This window comes from Tiliqua scincoides, chromosome 5, assembly GCF_035046505.1.
Source record: "Tiliqua scincoides isolate rTilSci1 chromosome 5, rTilSci1.hap2, whole genome shotgun sequence".
Lineage (NCBI taxonomy): Eukaryota > Metazoa > Chordata > Lepidosauria > Squamata > Scincidae > Tiliqua > Tiliqua scincoides.
This window is the reverse complement of record NC_089825.1, coordinates 89,964,948-89,989,391: the sequence shown is the minus strand read 5'-3', so window position 1 is coordinate 89,989,391 and position 24,444 is coordinate 89,964,948. Positions and strand designations below refer to the sequence as shown.

Below are 24,444 nucleotides of genomic sequence, written 5' to 3'. Positions count from 1 at the left end.
CACTCAGCTGTTGCGCGGACCGCCAGGCAGCAGAGAGGTAGGTGTGGGGAGGCAGTGTTCTGGGGCGGGGGGAGGCAGAGGGAGGGCAGACAGAGGGCAGGGAGGAGGCGTGCCGGGGGAGGGAGCAGAGTGAGAGGGAGGGGTGACAGGTGGAGCTTTGCTCCACCAAATCCTTAGCCTCCATGTTGGACTGCCTACCCAACACAGAGGCTCTTAAGTCTACGCCGACCCTTGGGTCAGCATAGAATTGAGTAGCCCCATTGTGGGGCTACTTGCCTTACCTGGGGGAAGGGGATGAAAATCCCCTTCTTCTAAGGAGCTGCCAGCACTGCCCACTGAGCATGCAGGATGCAGCGGCAGTCATTTTCGGCACCACTGCAACCCTGGGCACCAGGTAGCTCAGGATTGGGCTGTAAGTCAGATACAACCCATTGGTTTAATGCTATTGAAAGATACTCCTTATCTAAAACTGATGTTTTCAGGGCTAGGAGGAAGGAAGAAGGGGTGGCAAGAGACCACCCAGCAGAGCTACCTGGACAGCCTGCCACAAGGCAGAAGCAATGCACAGATTCCCTTGCAATTCCAGCTATTCAAGTTACCTTGTTCTTTTTTCCATCTACTTCAAACACAGAAATGGATCCTTTGCGGTAAATTTCATCCCCTGGAGGATGCTTCCAGACACACTTTGCCTATGGAGAGCAATGGAAAAGTCTTATAATGATGCAGTTACCAGATATAACAAGTGGCTTGAGAAGCACAGAGCGATGTAAGACGATTACTAAAGGGGGCAAAAGTGGAATTTGTCTTGGGAATATCAGAGGAGATGAAATGGTCTGAGGCACATGCTAGAGCAGCCATTTTCAACCACTGTGCCATGGCACACTGGTGTGCTGCAAATTGTCCCCAAGTGTGCTGTGGGAATTTGGGAGAGGGTCATTCATTAGTAGGGTCACTGGAGGATGTGAGCCCCCCTCTGACAACACAGTGTGCCTTGTCAATTGTAAAAAAAAAACTGATGGTGTGCCTTGACCATTTTATTGCCTTGCCAGTGTACTGTGAGGTGAAAAAGGTTGAAAATCACTGTGCTAGAACCATCTTGCCAAAGCTAAGCAGGTCTAGCTCTTGCCTGGGTGGGTGGATTCCTATGAATTTCATACACGTTGTCTTGAATTTCATGATGGAAGAAAGGTTGAATATGTATCATTATATAAAACAAGCATATCCTGCCATTCGTCCATCTTGTATATTCAAGCTGTAAGTCACAATAATGCCTCTTCCTTCATTTGGATACCCATAGGACAGGGTGACCAGATGTCATTACTGCAAAAGAGAACAAGGCACCCCAAAATGTAGGACTTCCAAGATAAATGTAGGACACGACAAAATCAAAGCTAAAAACACTCATATATTGATTTCATGTGGTTAATTTAAACAATAGATTACTTCTTATTAAATTTAAAACTATATTACATATAAATTGCATATAATGTATTAATTTCAAGAATCCTAAGCGCTGCCTGCAGGGCCCACTCACAGGGAAAAGAAGATTTAAGTTATTTTGCAGGACACCAGGCTAAAAAAAGAGGGCATGTCCTGGAAAAAGAGGATGTCTGGTCACCCTGCAACAGGAGCTTATGAAATATGTCTACTTCCTGTCTGAAGATTATCCAAATTGCAACAACACTCCACTGCAGCAGGAAGGGACAGATTTCATGTTATGCACTTCATGGACTAGGCCAGGTCTCTCTCAACCCGGCCCATGGGCCAGATCCAGGGTTTGGGAGAATTTCCCCCCCCCCCCATGAGTGGCGCTTACCATTCCACCGCTCCGCTGCTCTTCTGGGCACCAGATCTGGATGAAGCTACACTCTGGGCAATCGTGTCTGCCCCAAAATCTAGGCCAAACATCTACTGGGGCAATGGACAGACGCGACCGCCCAGTGCGTCATGTCGTCCAGATCTGGTGCCCAGAAGGACTGTGGCGTGGCGGAACAATAAACGCTGTTCACGCCGGGGAAGGCTTCCCCAGTTTAGAGACCACTGCACCAGACTGATACTAGCAGTGCGCAGGCTGAGCACTTGTACCCTCAAGGCAAGGATTTCTCATCACTTCTCTTCGGACAGAAGCTTTCACCCAGAAATAGTATGCAATCATCCTGAAGTGGGACTGTATCACTCAGAATTGGGGCTCCTTATTTGCATGTATTCTTGCAGAAGAAACTCTCTGTACTCAGAAGCTGACCTCTTGGAGAAAAGGATTTGAGACCAATTTTCTCTATAATCACACTAGCTTTCTTTCTTTCTTATATAAGCATGGGGTGGGAGAATTCAATCTTGTGGTCTAAAGTGCTACTCTGAAAAAGGCTGCACAGCATGCAATTTCTAAACATCTGACCAGAACCCAAGAGAAAACATGTGTGAAATAGCTGGCAAGTAATAACTTGCCAAGACTAAATTATTATTGTAAGGGGTTAATCTGTCTTAGGAAATGCTACCTTTCAAGCTTACCATGTGCCTGCGTAATATTGTCTGGCTCTTCATATACTTGAGGCAGAACTCACACATGTAGAGGCGCCCCAATCGCGCGTACTCCTCTGGGTAGGGAGAATGGTACCAGGTGTCCAGCTCATAGCGGCCAAAGGCAATGGTCTTGATCATGTTGCTGCCTTCTGTGATCTGGCCCTGAAGTCGCAGCTTCTCCTGGCAATAGAGAATAATTGAAGACAAAAGGGAAAAATCAGAGGCCTTGCCTAATCTTAGCTTCCCATGAGTGGATTCTGTCCTTGAACTGTGCTCTAATAAGAACACAGCATTAAACAGAATTTGGCATCAGGAACATCGGAATTCTGTACCTTGTCACAGGCATTTAAGGTTTACATACAGGTGTTTATTTGGGTAGTTTATTCTACTTGTCACAGGGAAGAACAAATAGTTCTAAGGGAACTGAAGCACCACATTATCACTGGAAATACCAGTTGTCCCACCCACTTCAAGTCTTTTCTTTTTGGCAAGCCTTAAGGATTAAGAAAAAACAAATTAAAAAAGATAAGGAAGTTGAATTCTGCAGCTTGTGAATACTAGCACACCATTTTCAGATGCAGAGCTAGGCCAATCAAATAATGCAAGGATGTTCACTAGAGGCTAGAAAATGCAGCCATGCCACTGCTTTTAGAAAACAGCTACAACAAAGAAAAACGACAGCATTTTCATTGTTGATCTGTTCAAAGTTGCGAAAGTTCTCACTACTTCTATAAAATCCTCCAACAGATTTGGGGGTTTCTGTGAGTTTTCAAGGGTGAAAACTTTATTCCAAGTTCTCAAATGTATCCCATCATCCGTTCAGCCTCAATGCCTCATGCACTTTCCAGCAGCAACCTTTATGAAATGCGTGGAATGAAAGGCGTGGGATTCCCTGGAGATGCAAAGAGGAATGGGCGTCAGCTCCTGTCAGGATTCAAATCTGATGAGATGCTCTCTGAAGAAGCAGGATTTTGCAGTGGCTCTAGGGATTCAGTAACCCCTGAGAGACAGTCAGAGGTCACATCCACATGACATCCTGTCTGACAGAACTCTAGCAGTGCAAAGCCCAGTGCTCCGTATCAGGAGACACACCCCAGCTGCACCCTCAGGATGGGCAGCATCAATGGCTCATGTTGAGACTCTTGTCCAGCACATACAATTGGAAGCCTAAGGCCCTCCCACTTTGGATAGAAGGAGACAAGGTCCATGTGTGCCCCCTGATCAGATCCAGGAAGAGGTGAAACCACCTGAGTAACTATGAGTCTAGTTACTCAGTGCTGGTGTGACAAGTCTATGAGGAAGCTCCTCACACAACCCTGCAAGCCAGCTCTGACTAAGTGGTTCCTGCTGGACGGTTCCTCACCTGGTTCAAATCTGTGGTTCTGTATTTGGTCCTGCCACTTGAAAACGCCTTCACTGCAGAGGGGAGGGGCCAGCCAGCAGCTGAGCAGACATGCCTTTCTCGAGCTCTTGACTCTGTTTTTCCCCAAAAACTGCAAATCTGAGGAGATCCGAGGATTGTTTGTCAGGAGAGACAAACTCCTCCACATGATGGCACGATTCCTGAGGCGATAAAGCCCGGCCAGGGGGGCTTTCCCAGGAGATTCTGCCCTCGTGGCAGCAATGGTGAAAAATTCATTTTGAAATCAAGCTGAAGGCCCCAGCAGGGAAAGACGTTGAAAGACTTAAGTAAGTATTATTCCGTTTGTGTATGCCTGGTGTGGACTGAATAATGTGTTTGCCTGATTTGTTTTCTTGCGTGAGAAGAGGAGGGGGGAAGGTTCCCCCCCCAGCTGTTTATCAGTGTGAGGAGAAATCGTAGAGGAGATTTACCAAGCTTGCTATGGATATATGGAAATATAATCACAACTTTACAACTTTGAATTTTGGTGGATCACAAATTAACTGTCCTTGAAAAGCTTGTGTATTGGAGCATTTATTGCTTTGGTCTGCTACTATCGTTTGGGAGTGCCTGAAGGAGCGGCTGGATGTTTTGACATTCCTGCGGATGGAGGAATGGCGTTGCCAAGGCTATAAGTATAAACAAGATAAGAGAAATATAAATAAAACAACAGTGCACCAGTGACATCTAGTGGATTTTAAAAGACATTGCAAGAACTGGATTTGTGTTTATAATTGAAGCAAGGAAGATAATACGCTGAGGACATCTAGAGGCCTTAAAGAACATTGCGAGCAGAAGGAAGGAAGAACGAAGATGGCAGGCAAAACAGTGAAAGTCCGAGGCTCGCCAGCATCAGAGACGGGACTTGGAAAATTAGTACAAGAGGAACCAAAAGGGAAAGACTGGAAACAGACTGTGCAAGACAACATAGAAAAATTGTTGGCAATGGTACAGCAACTAACAAACCAATCTGTGCAAACTCAAGCTACTGTGGATGCTTTAACTAAACGATTAGATGATCTTACTAAGGTGAAAATTACCTCAGAAGAAAATAAACAAAAGATTGAGAGATTGGGATAAAAGAAAAGATCAAGCTAAAATATTGGATAGAAGAAAATCAGCATGATGCAGAGACAACATTAATGGAAATTCAGATGGATAGTGCAGCTCAAGTGGTGAGGATATAAGAAGAAGATACATCACGACGGATTGTCAGATTAATATCAGAATGGATTGATACACTGATGGAGGAGATATCTAAAGAATTGGACTCAGTGAGAAGATTGAGCACTTCCTATCAGAGAAAACATGAATTATCAAGAGAAATCCATGTGAAATTCATCAGAACCTTTTACAGAGATAAATTACTGAAGGCCTCACAGGAAAAGGAATGGTCAGTGGATGATAACAAAGTCAACATTTTGAGACATGTTCCATGGAGAGTGAGGAAGAAGAGAAGAGAATATGAAAACCTGACAAAATTTTTAAGAGAAAAGCAAACACTATATAGATGGCTTTCTCCGGAAGGTATGTTTTTTTCAATATCAGAGATATAATACAAATTCAACAATGAAAGCAGAAAACCTCTTGAGTACAGTGATGAAAGACAAGAAAAGGAGGAAGAGTAATCAAGAAGAAGAGAATTAGAAGAATATAGACCAGAAATTGAGTCGGATGAAAAGAAATCAGATGACTTAGAAGCAACAGATGAATCAGAGAGGGAAGAGCCTAGAGAGTAAGAGGCGCTCACCGATAGCAACAAGAAAAAGACAAAAAGAGAGGAAGACTAGTAAAAAGAAACGTGATGACTAATGAATAGGGCATTATTGGTGAATAAAAAATTAGAAGTTTTTGTGGCTTCAGATGAAAAGAAAAGAGGTGTTGCCATTTAAGTTAAAGAAAGATTGAGATCAAAATTAATATATGCATTATAAGATGGATTATTGGACTTTTGAGATGTAAGAAGAAACAGTAAAACAATGCATGATAAAATGGGCGTAAAATATAGGCCATAATCACAATAGATCAATGGGAACAGATCTGGAAGCATAATAAAAAACTTACTAGAGCAACAAATTTTATATTATTTTAGATATTATAGATAAAGAAAACGATGTATACTTAGTTATGATTTTAACTAAGGATGTAGCAAGGATCCTATATGCTCGATATTGGAAGGATTCTAAAATACTAATGAAAAATGAATTAATAGACAAAATAATGAATGTGATGGAAATGGACAGACTTTTAGAAGTTTTGGATTAACAACGAAAACCGACACAAATTGAGCAAAACCCTTTTATGCTTGGGTGAAAATGAAGTTTTAGAAATATATGATAGGGCATTTAGATGATTGTATTACATATATATTATCTTTGATATATACGATACATGTATGATGAATGAAAAAAGATATTAAGAGGTAAATTTAGAAGAGGAATTAAGATATGTAATGATTTATTAGTTTTAGCGATACATGATAATGATATATGATTTCCGGCACCCTTTGTGTTTTTTGTGTAGTGAAGTGTGTTATGTTTTTTGTGTTATGTGTATTTGTTTATAGTTGTTTTTGAAAAATAAAAAAGGGGGGGAACCTCCTGCACTGCTTAGGGTTGGTGAAAACAAAAGACAAGCAGGTGAAGGCACTACCGATTGCTATAAGGGTATTTTGCCAAGTTGCTTGGGCTCCAGACTGAGCCAACAGCCACCTGAGCCTTCCTGACTGCAGAGAAACATCTGAAGAACACACCCTACTTCCGGTTAAGGCTTCCCTGCTTTCCTTCTATGCTTACGGCGCAATCCTAATCCCTTATGTCAGTGCTTTCCAGCACTGGCATAGTGGTGCCAGTGGAGCGTGTAGTCGCATCCTGTAGTTGGGTGTCACTCACGGAGGCCTCCTCAAAGTATGGGAATGTTTATTCCCTTTCCTCAGAGCTGCATAGCCCTTATGTCAGTGCTGGAAAGCACTGTGCTGGAAAGCACTGACATAATGGGTTAGGACTGCACCCTTAGAGACACGATGGTAATCTTCCAGGTGGGGAAAGAAGGAAAGAAGTGAAGGACAGTTGCAGTGGGATAAGCAAGATGCACATCTTGCATTTGTGAAGAAGGAGGGGTGTTTAGTGGCATACCATGGTGCTAAGCTTGGTGGCAGGGACACTGAATGTATTTAAGGAAGTTTGAAGAGGCACAGCACCCTCTGACACTGTAGTGGTTAACCTGCTCACCACCGGACTCAGTGTGCTGCTCTGATCACAGTTAGCTGTTGGAGAGAGGAAATCTGGAAGGCTGAAAGACCAGCCAACATGCTCCCTCCACAAGACCTGAACCATGAGATAGCTTGGGGTCTTGCTGCTTGTGGTTTATTTTTCTGATGAACTCTGGAACAAATCTTAAGAAATCACCTACCCTGAACACACAACCTCTCTTGACAAAACTCATGCGATCAGAGCCTTTGCTCTGTCTGAAGTAAGTCACTACTAAAAAGAAACAGCTACTACATCTTCTTCAGAAATGGATTTGGAGAGGTGGCTCTCAGGACACTACAGATGAACCAAGTTAAGATTCCCCGCTGTAGCAGCATACATGCTCCTTTGAAGGCAATTTTAACCAGTTACTTGGTTCTCCAAAAGTATCTCTAGCAAAGCACTGGCTTCACAAGGTCTTACAAGGCCTTGCACAAGAGGGTATGCCTCACAAGGAGAGCATCAAATGAGCTCCAATCACACATAAAGAGATTTATACTCTTGCCCAAGGATTTGACACACTCCAAGTCAAGAAATGAGCAGCTCCAGCCTGCACTTCCTTAAGGTCCCTAGGGTTAGCGAAGCTTCCATCCCCTTAGGTTGGTAAGTACTACTGAGATCCATACAGACAAAGGAAGTCTGCCAAAGGATGACTGACAGCATCGGAGGAAGGACCAGCACAGCTTTTGCCTCAAAGCAAGGCCTGCATTTCAGTGACTGTGTGGCCAGAAATCCCATGTAAGCAGAAACCTGTGGATAAGGCACACAGATCTCTTTTCTCATGAAAAAAACTGCACGTTTTGTCTAGGTCTCAGAATGCAAAGTACCTTGGAGGTTAGGAATTGCTCTCTTTGTACAGAACTGCTGTAATTCTCTCTTGACTATAGGTTGAGTCTCATTATTTTCGAGGGTGGATGGCAAAAATTGCACTAAAGCAAATCCATTTAAAAAACAATGTCCTTTCCTTCAGAGATTTAAAAACAGCCTTGCTGACCTTTTGTAATGCACACAGAGGCAATCAGTCTCACTCCCTCTCCTCTGCTTAGAAAGGCTTCACTCAAGGGGCCTCGACCTCTCCCTTCCCTGGGAGCCTAGCACAAGGAAAGAATGGAGGAGGTAATAATGACTTGCATTCTTTCATGTGCTCAGAGGGAAGGGAGGGGTTGCTTGCCTGGGAGTGAAGCTGTTCTAAGTGCCCGGAGAGAACACTTTTGTTTGTTGGATTGTTGTAAACAATTGATGGATTGTTTACCGGCTGCCCTCTCCCCTATTAATGAGGCTATTGTTAAACGGCTTTTTTTCCTTTGATTTAAAGGGCTCTTCTCATTACGCTGACATAAAATTGCAGGTGAAAAATCTGTGGATAAGGTTATACCTGTACTAGGATGAGGGGGAGCTATAAGTCAACTCTCGTTCCCTATTCACTTCTTCCCAACTCTTGCTCTAACGTCGAAAGCCTCTCAAAATCCAGTCACAGCAATTCATGCACAAATTAATAGAATAAATACAATTTGTTTTACTTGGTATCTAAAACATGGAACTGCACATAAGCACCTTGCAAGGCACACTTAAGCTCTGCTTACCAGGTCCTCAGAGGCTCTTGCTTGCGCTCGCCGGAAAAGCTCTAGATCATATTCGCTGGTCAAGTTCTCTAAAAGAGGCTCTCTGGTGTTGCCGTAGGTTTGTCTGTGTTCCTGAAAGAATGATAAAAGAAGCACCTTAAAGCATTTTGTCTGGTATTGGGCCAGTGGATCTCTCCATGTACACATGCACACACCCTTCTCTAGATTTCTTCTCTTGGAAGAAATCAAACAAACCCTGCTTGAGGGAAGAGGCCAGGATGCGAAAGACCCTATCTGAAACCCTGGACAGCTGCTGTCAGTTACTTAGACAGATGGACCTCCTACTCCCCCAGTAGTAGCGAGCTTCACAGATTTACATTAGAAGTAGAAAGCTGGTTCAGTTTTAAAAAGGGGGGATTCAGGCTGGAATTCACAAACTAAATCAAAACAAGCAGATACATCTTAAGCTGCAAGTCACCATTTTTTGTTTGACCTACTAGGCCTGAACCAGTCACCCAACCCAGAGCCTGCGATTAACAATTAAAGTGTGTTCCTTCCACACAGGATGTAATATCAGATGTGGTCACAAGATTAGGTAATGCCCCATTTCCCCCCAACTCCAGTTTTCAGAGCAAAATAAAAAAGAGGAAGTTTTGTACCATGTACTTTTCCTTCTGCTCCTTGGTCAGCCCTGCATTCCTCTTCTTTCTCATCTCTGCTACTTTCTCTTTGTACCTCAACTGTCTCTCAGTTGGTGCCTATTCAAGGGATGAAAAAACAGAAAAAAAGGAGCAGCTAATTCAACCCTGCCTGAAACCCCACCTCTTTGACCCAAAGAAGAGCAATGATTGGCTGAAGGATGCTTCAGTCACTGTATCTTTCCTATCATGGAATGTCACATATGCGATGTAGTGCAAGGGTTTACTGAAGTCCCAGCCCATGAATCTGGCAGCTCACATGGGCAACAGCTGCCCAAACACTGCACTGCTGTTGGAACAGTTTCTGGCACTGCATTTCACACCCACACAGTTTGCTACATGCTGTTTCTTTGCCGGAGAGAAATCAACACATGTAAGAAAAAATCCTGTAGCAAGAGGCCCTAAGTTTCCTGCTAAATTGATACAGCAGCGAGGTCTGACTGTGGTGAATATTCATGGTGAATATTCAGTACTCTAAATATTCTCAGAGGCACTTTCCTGAGCCTATATAGACTCACATAGTATTGTAGAGTGCTTAACATGGGAAATTTAGGAGGGAGAAAATTTCTTTCTTGCTCTGAAAACTTCCCTTGTCCTATACACTGCTAAAGGACCTTAGGGCCAGGGCTGGCAGCCAAACCTAAAGCTCAGCATCTTCTTGCTGTATACTAGGGAAGAGAGATCCTGAAAAGTACAAAAGGAAATAATTTCTCCTTCCTGAAATCAACAAATATATTGAAGGGGGTGTTATTTTTAATTAGGCATACGCTCCCAGATTCAAATCCTTGCCCCTAGGATATCATCAACTACGCAGGCCTACAAAATTGAAGGTCAGAAAAGTTTTTCCCAAACTTTATGGTGGTTTGATATGAATTTAGGGTGCTGATTCCAAAAATGGCATCCGTTTTGCCCTATCATGTCTAGTTTTGGAGATATAGTATAGCCTCATTAGTGAATGGTTCAAGCAGCTTCCTCATGAGGAAGCTATGGTGTAGGCTTCCTCATGAGGAAGCTGCTTAAACCATTCACTAAAGAGGCTATGCCGTGTCTCCAAAACTAGAAATGATAGGGCAAAACAGATGCCATTTTTGGAATCAGCATCCCAAATATACCCAGGAATTGGTGTTACGTTTAAAGAAGCAAAATGTGTGTTGGCCTGTGCTATTAGGAACCTAACCAGAACATTGGACTTCCCAAGGCGACTTCCCAAATAAAAAATATTTATATGCTACTACTCACAGATATACCAAAGTGATTTACAAAACTAAATACAAACACAATTATACAATAAAACTACAAATCTAACACAGCCAGGGGAAAGCATGGCACAAAGAGCCAGTGCAGAGGTTTCAGAATGGGCAAGATATAATCAGTCCACACCTATTAGCAGATGGACATCCACATCACAGCCAGCATATTAGCCAAAGCTGATAAAAGGCACTTTAGCCCATAGTAGCAAATGGAAATTGGGGAACAACCCAAAATACAGTTCAGAAAGATACAATGGCAATGAAAGCCCTGGAGAGGACCAGAAAAACCAATTGGGTTATGCTTCCTTTACCTATCTTCCACAAAAGTTGTCCACCAGTTCTTTAATTCATTTCTGTTCTTAGTGAAAGTAAAGAAGGTGATATATCCATACACTCAGAAATTTGAAGTTGGACAAGGGGTGATGGATTCAAATAGAAACATTTCCAACTAACTTTTTAAATGATATGTCAGAGAAATTAAAGGTGTAATGATTAAAAGAGAAATAAGGTGTTTTTAAAAAATTACTACCTGATGTCTGGTTGCATGTCTGTTGTTGTCATCTTGTCGGTGAGACAGCATCCTCTCCTCAACTTGTTTATCTCGACTCTGCGCTCTCACCTGGAAAACCGAAGAGATCGTAAAAACTCTTTCCTCCCCACACTGTGTGGATTCTCATTCAAAATCTGCAGTCTTGATTCTGGAATTAGGAACTATATGAGGGAGCCAAAGCAGTGGTGACTTTGAACTTGGACATTTGTTTTCAGGAATAGCATTTTTCTGGGGCCACAAAGTCTCAATACACAGCTGACTGAGGAGTGCTTTCTGTCTAAAGCCCTGGTTCCCAATCTATGGTCTGTGAGACCTTGAGAAGTCGTCTACAACTCTCAGGGGGAAAAAAAAAAAAGATAGCTTTCTATCACTTCCAACATCTTGCCAAGCACCATCAAATAGGGTGGAGAACAGACCAACCACAGCCACAGTTGGCACTTACGTGTTTGCTGCAGCTCTGGGTAGTCTTTCACCCTTTCTGGTTGTGTGTGGGGGAGAGATCGCACAGGAGATGCTTCCCCACGGACCACCAGAGAGGGTGGAGAACAGACTGCCTACAGCTGGTACTGCATGTGGTCCATGATGATTCCAGCTTTTGTCTCAGTGCTCCAAAGGCTCCTAAAGGTTAGGAACCACTGTTCTAAAAAGATAAAAGGCAGGGTTCAAGCCTGCCTAGAAGCCACACTATCTAACTAGGAATCTCTGGCTTACTATTCCAGGAGGAACACTGCGGTCAATCAGGAAGGAAGTGAAAGGCACTCTGTGCATTCTCTGGCAGCAGAAATGGTACTTTCCATGCTGTCTCCTTGGATAGTGCCATGCAGACACCTTTCAGGAGACACATCAGGATGGAATCAAAGCCAGTTTTCTTCCATGAAGGAGTATCTATGAAGACTGTTACTACTGAAAGCAAAATTTACTCAAACAATTGCCACAGGAACTTCTCTGTGAAAGAAGCAACAATTTGCCAGAAGCAGTCACTGCATGCTGTGCTGTCCAGGGATAAACAGACTTTAAGCTTCCGGGAGTGACTTTTTTTTTCTTTGCACCAGATTGTTGGAAACTGTCAGAGTGAACTGCCATGTTGGGGACACTCAGCATGTCACAAAGGCACTGAAATGAGAAAGCAGTGCAGGCAGAAGTTCCAAGAGTGCCTTTAGATCACTACTGAAGCTGCTATCAGTAGCTCCAGAGTGACCTTCTGTCTGCCCCCTGCTACACTCTAGAGATGGGTTTTAGAAAAAATGCTTATTGCCCCCCCACACCAGAAGAGAAAAGGAACCCCCATAAGCACCTTATGTGCATTGTTCATGCACCTTATGTTCATGCACAATAAAAATAGATTTCAGGCCTGCAAGTGATGCTTGTTTCTTGATTTTCCAAGTTTTGAGAAGTTACCTTGCATTCGTCAGCTGAAAGGTTGTGATATAGTGGGCATCCAGATATGGAGAAGTGCCTCTCATGTTTACCCGTCAGGTGCCCTGCAGAGAGCAAGGAAAACATGCCTTATGGCTAGTAATAAGAAAGGGCACATGGTGTGGGGGAAAGTGGATAGCAAGAACATGCGATATATAAGCTCAGGACATGGGGCAGCTTCCACTGTACCTAGAGAATTGCAACCAGGGGTGGGACATTTCATGTTGAAGTTGTAGCTTTCGTGGAAACGACGTCGCTTTGGGCGATGGGACAAGTCACTCCCAGAATCCTTCATGGACATATCCTTGGCAATGCTCTCATCGTGAGACATGTTGGGACTGGAGATATCAATGTCCGACTCTGAAGATGGGGCATTTCCAGTTGGTGTGCGAGGGGGTGACTCGTCATGGTCGGCTGCATTTTTAGTGTCTGAAAAGAGTCAAAATGTTACCAAAAAAGGGAAAGTGGCCAATAAGCTAGAAAAACATGACTCAAAAAACCATTCTTCTACAGTATCACTGCAGATAGAAACAGCAGTCTCAAGGTACTATAACACTGGAACATACTCGTACTACTGCTTTCCAACCAAAACTCAGATGATCTGGAGATGAAGAAATAAATCAGGGATGCAGCCAAAGGAGAAAATGTTGCAATCCTTGGTGACTTCAGCTGGACATCACCTCACTTGCTCTGTCTTTCTATGGGATCAACAAAATGACTAGAACTGAGGACACACTTGGCTAAACCAAGGTCTTTCAACCTAACCTGCCTGTCTTCATGTTCAGTATGGAATAAAAAACATGCTACACCTAAATGCAGCATTCCTCCTGGCAGCTTCCCTCCTCCTTTCCCCATTTACAAACCTCTGTCTGAAAAGTCAACCACTTGTTCCGTTTCTGATCCAGATGAGCGGGTCTGTCGGAGTGGATATTTTTTGGGAGTCACAGGTGCAGGCTGCTGCTGGCTGCGTGTTACCCTCCGAGTAGAATAAACAGGCTCCTCTGCTCCAAATGATGGAGGATTGCGAACTGGGCTGGAATCTAAGTTGAGAGGGAGGTGAAGGAGAAACACGATGTTGGGATTGGAGGAAACCACCTTTGAAACCCCCATCACAGGAGAACTCACCCCTTGCACAGAATATCTTCCCAGCTTCAGCATCAGTTCTAATGCAGCCAAGTGAAAGAGGAAGTCTTTCCTAATACTACTTTATATCTAATCTTAGATGTTAAGAATATGGGACCTAATGTAAGTTACAAGGGTGAGCAGCAGCCTGGGTTTGGATCTCAGCTCAGCCATGAGCCCACTGCGTGGCCTTAGACCAGGGGTCTCCAAACATTTTGGCCAGAGGGCCGAATCAAATATCTGGCATGATGTTGAAGGCCGAAAAAAAATTTAAATATAAAATTTATATAAATAAATTAGAGATGGAACTTAGATGAGTGAATAAATGAATGAATGGGCTCATTCATTCAAACTCTCTGGCCCTTAGAACACCCTCCAGAAGCAACCAGAACACAGTTCCAGCCAAGTGGGCCAGAGGCTTTCAGGGGACAAGAGGCTGGCCGTGGGCCAGATTGAGGCTGGCCACGGGCCGCATCTGGCCCCCGAGCCGGGGTTTGGAGACCCATGCCTTAGACCAGGGGTGCTCACACTTTTTTGGCTGGAGAGCTACTTTGAAACCCAGCAAGGCCCGAAGATCTACCAGAGTTTTTTTTAAATCCCATTATAGTCAGTGGGGCTTACTCCTGTGTAAATGTGGACAGAATTGCAACCTCAGAGCCCAACTCAATGGTGTCTACTCAGAAGTAAGTCCCATGCTAGTCAATGGGGACTACTCTCCGGTAAGTGTGGATAGGAGCTTTAGAGCAGGGGTGCTCAAACTTTCAACTTTAGGGATCCTGGACCTTTAAAATTGTGTAGGAGAGAATTTCAGCAGGTGCAGCTTGTCATCTGTGGGATGACAAGTTGCACCTGCTGAAATTCTCTCTTCTATACACTTGTTAAAGGTCCAGCATCCCTAAAGTTGAAAGTTTGAGCACCCCTGCTTTAGAGCCCAATCTTTTGCATGTCCCCTCAGAAGCAAGTTCCATGCTAGTCAATGGGGCTTACTCCTGGGTAAGTGTGGAGAAGACTGCAGCTTGTATGCCCAAGCCTAAGCCTGTCTCCTCAGAAGTAAGTCTCATGCTAGTCAATGGGGCTTACTCCCGGGTAAGTGAGGAGAGGACCGCAGCCTTGGGCACCTGCATCTCTCAATTGCTGCTGAACTTCCCCAGCCGGAGGCTGCCACCACCCTGCATCAGCGGCATTTCTGAGTGGCCCCAAGCAACTCCTCCAGACAGTCCCAGGCTGCTCCCGAGCCCTTCTGGAGATGCTCCTCAGGTTCTCCAAGGCACAACCGAAGTTCTGCTCCGAGCCTTCCCTGCAAAGTCAAGTCCAACCCTTGCTTAGCTCCACTACAGTTACCTGGGTGTAAGAACCATTGACTATAATGGGTCTTACTTCTGAGTAGACAGGCATAGGATTGATCCTATGCACATTTACCTGGGAGTAAGCACCATTGCCTATAATGGAATTTAATTCAGGGTAGAACAAGCATAGGACTGTGTTGTAGGGCTGCAATTCTATCCATACTTTCCTGGGAGCAAGTCCCATTGATTATAATGAGATGTACTTCTGAGTAGACATGCATGGGATTGGGCTCCAAAGTCCATTTTATCAGATGCATAAAATGTCTGCATTTAGCAAACAGATGCACAGGGGGATACAAAGAAAAAGTTATAGGGGGGAAAAGCGATTAACAGTACAGTTTTCTGCATGTTTACTCAGAAGTAAATCTGTGTTCAAAGGATTCACCTCCAGGGAAGTGTGAAGTGATGGTACAAAACAACCTCGCAGTTCCTTTGGGACTGAATTGAATATGTGGCTCAGTTTTAGTTCCACGAAGCCAGAGCCCCATCCTATGCATGTCTACTCAGAAGTAAGCCCCGTTAGAGCCAGTGGGGCTACCTCCCAGGAAAGTGTGGACAAGCTTGCAGCCTCAGAGCCCCATCCTAGGCACATCTACTCAGAAGAAAGCCCCATTAGAGCCAACAGGGCTTACTCCCGTGTAAGTGGCTAGCACTGCAGCCCCAGCCAGGCTCCTTCCCACACGTACCTCGTGTCATCAGTGAAGAAGCGCACCTGAAGCTGAGCCATCACAAGAGCCCGAGCTGGTGATGCGAAGGGCAGAAATCCGCAGCCTGCCTGATGCCCCCGAAGCAACCTCCCTGCTCCCATGTGGCCCGGTTGGAAGAGGTCTAGCTAGAGCTCTGCAATCGATTAGTGAGGGCTGTCCTGCAAAGTCAAGCCCAACCCTTTAGCAGCTAAAGGCAAAATGAGTCGATCGCAGAGCCCTTAGTCTCTGCGATCGACTCATTTTGCCTCACAATCGACCGGTAGATCGAGATCGACGTGTTGAGCACCCCTGCCTTAGACAAAAGCTCTCCTGTCTCTCTCTGCTGCAATCTGTAACATGTGAAAAACAACTCTGGAATATCCTACAGCAGCAGCTCCCAAACAGCAGCTCCCAAACTGTGCGCAGCAGCCTCTTCTTCCAGCTCTCCTGGGCGTCGCCATCTTGGATCATGTAAGATCTTATGTGAAACACGTAACATCGAGTGTGATCCAAGATGGTGGTGCCTGGGAGAGCCAGGAAGAGGAGGCTGCCAAGAAAGAAGGATGCTGTGACTCTGGTAAGTTTGGCAACCACTGTCTTACCATAGCATTGGTTAAATAATTACTGTGATAAATACAAAGCACTCAGAGTGTGTCAGGCATATTATGCAAACTTTTTTGAACTAGTCACTATCATCTAAGACACACAGGTCAGTAGCACAGGCATTAATCCTCCAAAATCAGTGACCTTGGGGGCCAAACTTTGAACACTTCAAGGGCTGGAATTGAGTGCCTCTGCCAATGCCAGAGAGAGAACAATAATCACCATCTTTCCCAGTTCTATTTACGCAGTACAGCTCCTCAGCCCTCACTGTGGATGTTCACTGCATACTGACCTTGTCAGAACAGGGAACTGTTTGCAGGTTATGAACTCATATGTGTTTGGATCACTGTCCTGTGAAGGCAAGGCCATTTCTTCTGCAGATGTAGTATCACCATATTATTGGAACAAAGTCATCCAAAATGCCTCTCCGCCTCACCTCTTTACATGACCTTAGTCAAACATTCCCTCATTTAATTTACAATGATTCCAAAATAGAGACAAAACTGCAAATCCTCCAGGCATCGGTATGGGACACTTCTGTTTAAACTTGGTGCAGGTACCTACTGTTAGCCAGGCGTGCATTTAAACCGTCAGATGTTGCACTTTCCCTAAGGTAGCTCAGATGCATTCTACATAAGCTGCAATGGATCAAATAGCTTCAGAGGCACAGCCTGTCCCAAGGATAGACGGAGCTAAGCCAGCACCTCTCAAATTAAAACCCCTCCCTTATGCCTGGACAGAGAACAGGGGGGCTTCACCAGGTCACTGTATGGCTCATTAGGGTAAGAGAAAACATTCAAGTATTGCAAACTGCCTTATTTTCCAAAATTAAGTCTGCACACCTATAAACACACCAAGGAGTAAACTCCACTGAACTCAATGGGGCTTACTCCTGACATGCACAGGCTTACACTGTAAATTATGCAAGCAATGCTCAATTTATTCATTTTGGGATTCATATCCTGGCTTATTGCCATGCCTCAAGGTGGATGAGAATAAACAATTAAAAATATTTTGTATTTCTAGACAAGGGTTCTTCCCTTCTATTTCTAAGCCCCTATGCAACTGAAGGCACAAGCCTAACCCCTTATGTCAGTGCTTTCCAGCACTCGCATAGCGGTGCCAATGGGACATGTGCTGCATCCTGCAGTTGGGTGTCACTCACGGAGGCCTCCTCAAAGTAAGGGAATGTTTGTTCCCTTACCTCAGAGCTGCACTGCTGGAAAGCACTAACGTAAGAGGTTAGGATTGCGCCCTGACAGTATGAGCAAGCACAGTTCTAGCTGGAAGAGTTTGGAGGAAGTAAGCTCCCTGCAGTTGCTCCTTCTTTGGCTTTTCTTCCCATGTTGAGACATTCCCATGAGGTGGGAGGGCCTATAGTCCTCTGGTTGATGACAGAGGCCAGAGAGTGGTTCTTTTCAAGGCTGCAGTCCTGAATTTTTTAGATGGAATTGGGAAGTTTACCTTGAGAACTCTGGCTGAGCCTGGCGGAAGAGCGGGTCACACGTGCTGATTGGCGTGACGTTCCATCACTTTCTGAACTGTCTGTATGCTCAGGGTCCGTAGAGAAATCAGAGTCTTCCGTGCCATCGGAACTGCTGCCTGCATTTCTCTAAAAGATGAGAGACACCAAATCAAAGGTGCTATATATGCAGACCTGCCTGTGTTACTACAAGTTTCAACACAACAAAGGCTGCACCCCTACACGCACTTATCTTGGAGTAGGTTCCACTGAACTATACGGGACTTACTTCTGAGTAGACATGCATAGGATTGAACTGAAATTCACATACATGAAAATGATCTTCTACTTGAATAACAAGGAGCAAAAACAGAATTGCCTTACAATATTTTGAAAAATGCTCAGGCTAAGCCACTGACAAATATCTATAAATGCAAAGTAATTGCCAAGGACATCTTTCCATGAGGTCTTGAGTTATGGATAAAACAGTTGTTCGGTTGTTCAGACTTAAGGCATTACAATAGGATATGGCTGCTGAAGGAAGGGATCTCTTGGGCAGAGCATGACAAACAGGTTGACAGTTTTCTTGAACAATCTCCAACTACCCTAAGCTGTGCTTAAGAACAATCTCACCTAGAAAAATGTGTTGTGCACCAGCCACATCTACAAAAGGGCCTACTTTAGCAGCAGCCTGTAAAAATGCATAATATGCCTGTCCTTTAATCTGATACAGCTGCTTATTTCATCAGTATCACATGGGAGGGCATTGTCATTGGGATCAGGCAAAATGTATAGACAACAAATCTATTCGTGGTACGTGCTACTTCCAGCTTCAGCAGCAGCATACTTTCAAATTCTAGTTACTGGGAAGCAACAGCAGAAGTGAATTGTTGTCTCTATGACACACTGCTGAACTCCTGACCACTTTGGAAAACAAGATGCTGAATTAGACGGACCTTTCATCTGATCTAATGTCCTTCTTTGGGTTAGGTTGCCAACTTTTTTGCTGGTTCTGTTCCTGTGCCTTTAAAATCAACTGGGAATGCAAAAATTAAGTAGGTGGGTCTTTTACCACTATTCACCCCATAGCAGAAACAGTTCTACCTGATCATTTTCTGCAGGTCAGGCTATGAGCTATGTGGCAGAAGCAGGAACGGGAAGGGGGGTAGTGGTAACTCTAGCAAGGAGTCACCTGCTATTATTCATGTATCTGAAATAATGTCATGAGCTGGGAGTCTTTAGTTCAGTCCTCATGATCTCACAAGAACCAATGCACCTGAGGCAACAGTCTGCCTGGCAACACATAAGCGCCCAAACAACAGGGTCAAGATCTCAAAGTCAAAAGACCAGAAGCTGCATTTTGCCAAATGGCCAGAGACACCTTAGAGCCCAGAGGCCTACAGTCTAGCTTGCCTCAAGTCTGAAACAACTGCCATCCTTGTACAAGCACCTAGTTTTGCTTTATAAGTGGCCTGCCTTAAGCCAGGAACAACATTTTTCCCTTTCAGTAGCTGTATGGATCCTCTGCTCCTGCTGCCAACAAGCTGGCAAAAATTTCCATTTAGCCTTCTTGCAGGGTCAGGCAAGCATAAGCAACTCCTTTCTCTATCAGGTGTTGTTCTCATAGGTGCCTCAGAGAGACTCCCCCCATTGTGTTCTGAATTTTTTATCACAAGATCTCTGACTTTCTTTTCCTTTTTTCTCCCCAGATTCAATTTACTGCTTAAGTTATGATGATACATGGGACAGAATAGAGCAGTGTTTCTCAACCAGTGGTACTCATACCACTTGTGGTAACTGAGGTGGTGTCCAGTGGTACCCCCAGACTCCTGCCGCCTGGCAGCGAGACCAACAATGCAATGTGACAAGCAGCAGTAGGAGGCTCAGCTTGGCAAGCAAAGCTCCAACATGTGCTTCTCGCATGCTCAAAAAAGTTCTCCCATCCGCCCTAAGCCTCTTACCAGTGTTTGTCACATTGCATCTGGCTTCCCAATCCAGAAGTAACTAGTCGTTACATCATCACCAGTTACTTCCAGTGGTGCTTACAAAAGGTGGACCATGCAAAGTGGTACAGCAGGGGACAAACATTGAGAAACACTGGAATGGGGGTAACAGATGCCAGAGGGAGAGGGGCTTGTGTAGGAGATAAAGGTTTCATTTATACAGATGAAATGATCTTCTAGAATGTTGCAAGTTCTTACTTGTTTACAAGCCTTTAAGACAGTCTGCACAAACACAGTGTTGTCTGCTGAACTACTGAGAATACTCTCTTTTGTTGTTATTGTTGTGTCAGCCTTTAATGGAAATAAGCACACTTTAACAAGAGGACTGAAAGGTTCAGTGAATGGTTTGGGAGCACCTGATGCTGCAGCAATGCTGAAGCTAGGCAAGAGTGGATCTTTTCTTCCTTGGATGAAAGAGCAGCGGAAGTCCCATGAAAATGCAAGTTATATATATATGTATTTCAAAGAAATGATGCAAAACTGGAGACTTTTGGAAATACCCACATATTTAATGTGTGCCTACAACAAAGAGGTTTGTCTGTTTAGATGTGTCTCTCAGACAAGCTTTAAGACTTGATAACTCAACAATGCAGATTACACCCAATTCACAATTACACTACAGTTATTTATTCCATTCACCTCAATGAAACTTATGTACAGTATGTGCAAGAGATCTTAAAGCTTTAAAATTAGCTTTTGGAGGACTCATCTGTACCAAGGCTCTCCAAACTCCAGCCCACAAGCAGATCCGGAGTTTGGAAAAAGCCCTCTCCTCCTCCTGTGAGGCACTTACCATTCCGCCACACCGCTACTTTTCTTTCAAGTCAATATATACACAGGGATGCTCTGAGGAGTCACGTCTTCTATGACATCCTGCTGCACAGCCTGAAGGGACAATGGGCAATAGACATGACTGCCCAGAGCGTTCCTGTGCACAGATTGGCTTGAAAGAAAAGCGGTGAGGCAACAGAATGGTAAGCACAGCTCTCAGGACGGGGAGGGCCTTTTCGAGACACAGCAGTTCCCAGTTTGGAGACTGCTGATTCATACTATCCTTATTGCATTCCTCTACAATGCAGTGTCTATATGAATGCTAAGAATTTAGTTTTTCCAAGTGCACTGAGAACTCACTACAATGTTCAAACTGAACTTCCTGCATTTCATTGCCTTTTTGTCTCACCGTTTACAATTTTCTGCTCTACACTCATGGGCAGGTGGGTCACTCTCTCTCAGTTTTGCCAACTAAGGGTACACTTCATGCATCAGATGGTGGGCAACGGGTCCCTAAAGCTTATGCCACAATAAGGGACCAATCCTATCTCACTTTCCGGCAAAAATACAGCTCTGTTTCCTTACCTTGATGAGGCCTCTGGGGCTGCCCCCCTCATCGTAGGATGCAGCGCACACCCTGTTGGCATGGCTGCATAAGCACTGGAAGGTTGGATACGATTGGGCTCTAAATCAGCTGATCTTTAAAAGGCACCACAACATTCGTTTTTGTTGCAACAGAATGACATGGATTCACCTTGTCATGATCTCCATGGTTTCTTGAAAAGAAAATTAGTTTAACCCATTTCTGCCTAGCCAACAGGGGTACACATTTGATCCCTGTTCCGTACATGCAACCTCAGGCAGAAATGGCTTAGGGCCCAATCCTATCCAATTTTCCAGTGCCGGTGCAGCCATGCCATTGGGGTTCTGCCAATGGGGGCCAATCACTGCATCCTGTGGTGGGGAGGCAGTCACAGAGGCCTCCTCAAGGTATGGAAACATTTGTCTCCTTACCTCAGGGCTGCATTGTGGTTGCACAGGTGCTGGAAAGTTGGATAGGATTGGGTCCTTAAGTATACAGTAGTAAGGTGCCTTCAGTCTGTGATCTTTGAATGCCATGTTGCATGCAGGGCAGGGAGAGAAAGCGGGTTAAAAATTCTTGCAAATAAAATAAATAAATAAAATTAACCTGCTGCTAAAATGCCTAGTCGGGCTTCAAGGAGACCAATTTTAAGCACTAATGCATAAATAACACCACCAGTTTAATGGAGGATGCAACCAAGTGAGAGCCCAATCCTATCCACACTTTCCTAGGAGTAAGCTCCATTAACTCTAATGGACTTACTTCTGAGGAGACATGCATAGGATTGGGCTGTGAGAGTCCAATCCTATGCATGTCTACTCAGAGGTAAGTCTCATTAGTCAATGGGGCTTACTCTCAAGTAAGCATGGATAGGACTGCAGCCTGAGAGTGCAAGAATAGCAGCCATACCTGCTCAACAGCCAAGAGCAGAAACTTGCTACAATAGAAGCACACAATGCCACCAGGAACCCCCCTACAGTGCAGGCTTGGAATCTCCCTCCCACCCCCCTTTACAATGACCCAGTCCATCCAGCCTGCTATGTTTTGAACCTTCAGTAACGTTTTGCCTCTCCACCAATCAGAGCAGCGAAGGGGTGGGCCCTTACAACATCCCGTTGTCCAATGGGAAACAGGAGAAAAGGGCAAGGACGGGACTTCGGGGACGCCACTCCAGACCAGAAGCACCGACCAATCAGCGACCACCTCAACACCCCCTCCGAAGGCACAGGGCCAAGTATGAAGTCGTTGGGAGAAGCAGCGATGGGGGAGGGGGAGGAAAAACCGCGCCAGTGGGGAGTGACGGGGCAGGCAACCAATCAGAGCGCGGCCGGGCAGCCAATGTGTAATGAGAAGAGGCGGGTCGCAACGATCACCGAAGGGGTGGAGGGAAACAAATAACCGTTGAGGGAGGGGGTATGAACGTGATTGACAACACGGTCGGCCAATGAAGGGGCGGTGGGAGGCAGCGCTGGCCAATCAGGCGGCGGAACGAGACAGGGGCTTGGAGGCCTACGCTTTTAACTGGTTTTCGAGCCTCTCAAGCGGGTGCAGGAGCGAGGGGGAGAAGGGTTGGCCCGGCCGGCTCTGCCCGCGCGCTCTCACCTTCCTGCGCGACATCCTCGGCGGAGGCGGCGGCGGAGGCAGCGAGGACGGCTGCGGCCCGGCCGCCGCGTTCGCTCCAGCGGTTTCCGTGGTGACTGGCGTGTCTCCGGCCCTCCAGCGCCTAGCCGCTCTGCCTCCCCCTCCCCTCTTCCAGCGGCGACCTCTCTAGCCGACTCCCTTCACTCTTCCGCCGGGACCCACGACGGGGATACACACACCCCCTGTCCTGCCTGTCACGTGACGCAGACCAACCTCACCTCACGCCAGCGGCGCGCCACCATCTTGGAGTCGAGATTGACCCCTCCGAGGACCCGGGGCCGAGTGAGGGCGGAAGCCATCTTTGTTGAGGGCAGCGGCACCGCTTTACAGCTTTGGGGTGCGGCCATTTTTGAGTTGGGCAACGCGGTCTGTTCCTTAGCGTAGAGGAAGGGCGAATTTGGACTGCTGCGAGCTTCATGTTCAGCCCAACACTGGGGCGGCCATCTTTGATGTGGGACAGCTCCCTCTCACGATGGGAACTAACAGCTTCTGTGTGGCTGAGAGGAGGCATTTCACAGCCCTATCCTATGCATGTCTACTCAGAAGTAAGTCCCATTATAGTCAATGGGGCTCACTCCCAGGTAAGTGTGGATGGGGTTGCCACCTTAGGCTGCAACCCCATCCACACTTACCTGGGAGTAAGCCCCATTGACTATAATGGGACTTACTTCTGAGTAGACATGCATCGGAGTGTGCCCTAAGGCTGCAGTCTTAGCCACACTTACCTGGGAGTAAGCCCCATTGCCCACAATGGGACATTACTTCTGAGTAAATATGCATAGGATTGGGCTGAAACATATTGCCACCAACCGTAAATTGGCACCAATTTTTGCCAATCTTTCTAACAAACTTAAAAATGGTATGTTTCATTTTCAGTTGCAAATTCACTCCTCAGTCTGGTCTCAGTTTTGATTGATGGACTGATTGATTAGATCTCTGTGTATGTATACAGGTTTGAGTATCCCTTAACCAGTCTGCTTGGGACAAGAAGGTGTCTGGATTTTGGATTTGTCTGGATTTGGGAATAATTCCCATAAATGAGAAATGCTTCCTTTTAGTCTTTTCACTGTTACCCAGAGGGGTGTCTGCTGGCTTCTGACATTTTTCAACAGTGTCTGTACAGGTTCACTCCACAGAGCAGAGAACAGAATTTAGCAGCCTGTGACTGCACTGGGCGTGGGAATGAGCACAAGACTTTCTAGTGTTCACATTACAGAAAACTCTACACCAGTGTTCCTTGTATTTCAATGTGTTCACACCTCCTCTATTCACACTTCACAAATGCTCTTTCTGCAGTCCACACAATGTGTTGCTTGCTCAGCTTTGCACTTTGCTGCTTTCTGTAAGCTTTCTGCACTTAAAAAGAAAAAATCTTGGGCAAAAATGTCTGGATTTTGGAATAAGCTGGATGTCTGGATACCCATATACAGTATAAAGATTTCACTTCATGCATCTGATGAACTGGACTATAAAGGGTGGTGTTGATGGTCAGCCAAGCTGGATGTTGCCCAAGGTCCCTGCCCCATCAGAGGGTTCAGATCTCCAAACCCTAAGCATCTGTGACAGTGCCCAAAGCACCAT

General features: G+C 45.3%; 1 protein-coding gene across 1 annotated transcript in view; it reads right to left on the bottom strand.

The window, feature by feature from the left end:
- KAT7 (lysine acetyltransferase 7) overlaps positions 1-23,115 on the bottom strand; it is a 33,926-nt gene extending 10,811 nt beyond the window's left edge. The window contains exons 1-10 of the mRNA XM_066628774.1: positions 22,825-23,115; positions 17,868-18,015; positions 13,510-13,686; positions 12,836-13,075; positions 12,629-12,711; positions 11,210-11,299; positions 9,392-9,490; positions 8,754-8,864; positions 2,509-2,700; positions 600-689 (exon numbers count right to left, since the gene is read on the bottom strand). Of these exons, the coding sequence (XP_066484871.1) occupies positions 600-689; positions 2,509-2,700; positions 8,754-8,864; positions 9,392-9,490; positions 11,210-11,299; positions 12,629-12,711; positions 12,836-13,075; positions 13,510-13,686; positions 17,868-18,015; positions 22,825-22,839 (1,245 nt within the window). The 5' untranslated portion in view covers positions 22,840-23,115. The remainder of the gene's footprint in view (positions 1-599; positions 690-2,508; positions 2,701-8,753; positions 8,865-9,391; positions 9,491-11,209; positions 11,300-12,628; positions 12,712-12,835; positions 13,076-13,509; positions 13,687-17,867; positions 18,016-22,824) is intronic.
- Positions 23,116-24,444: the final 1,329 nt, after the last annotated feature.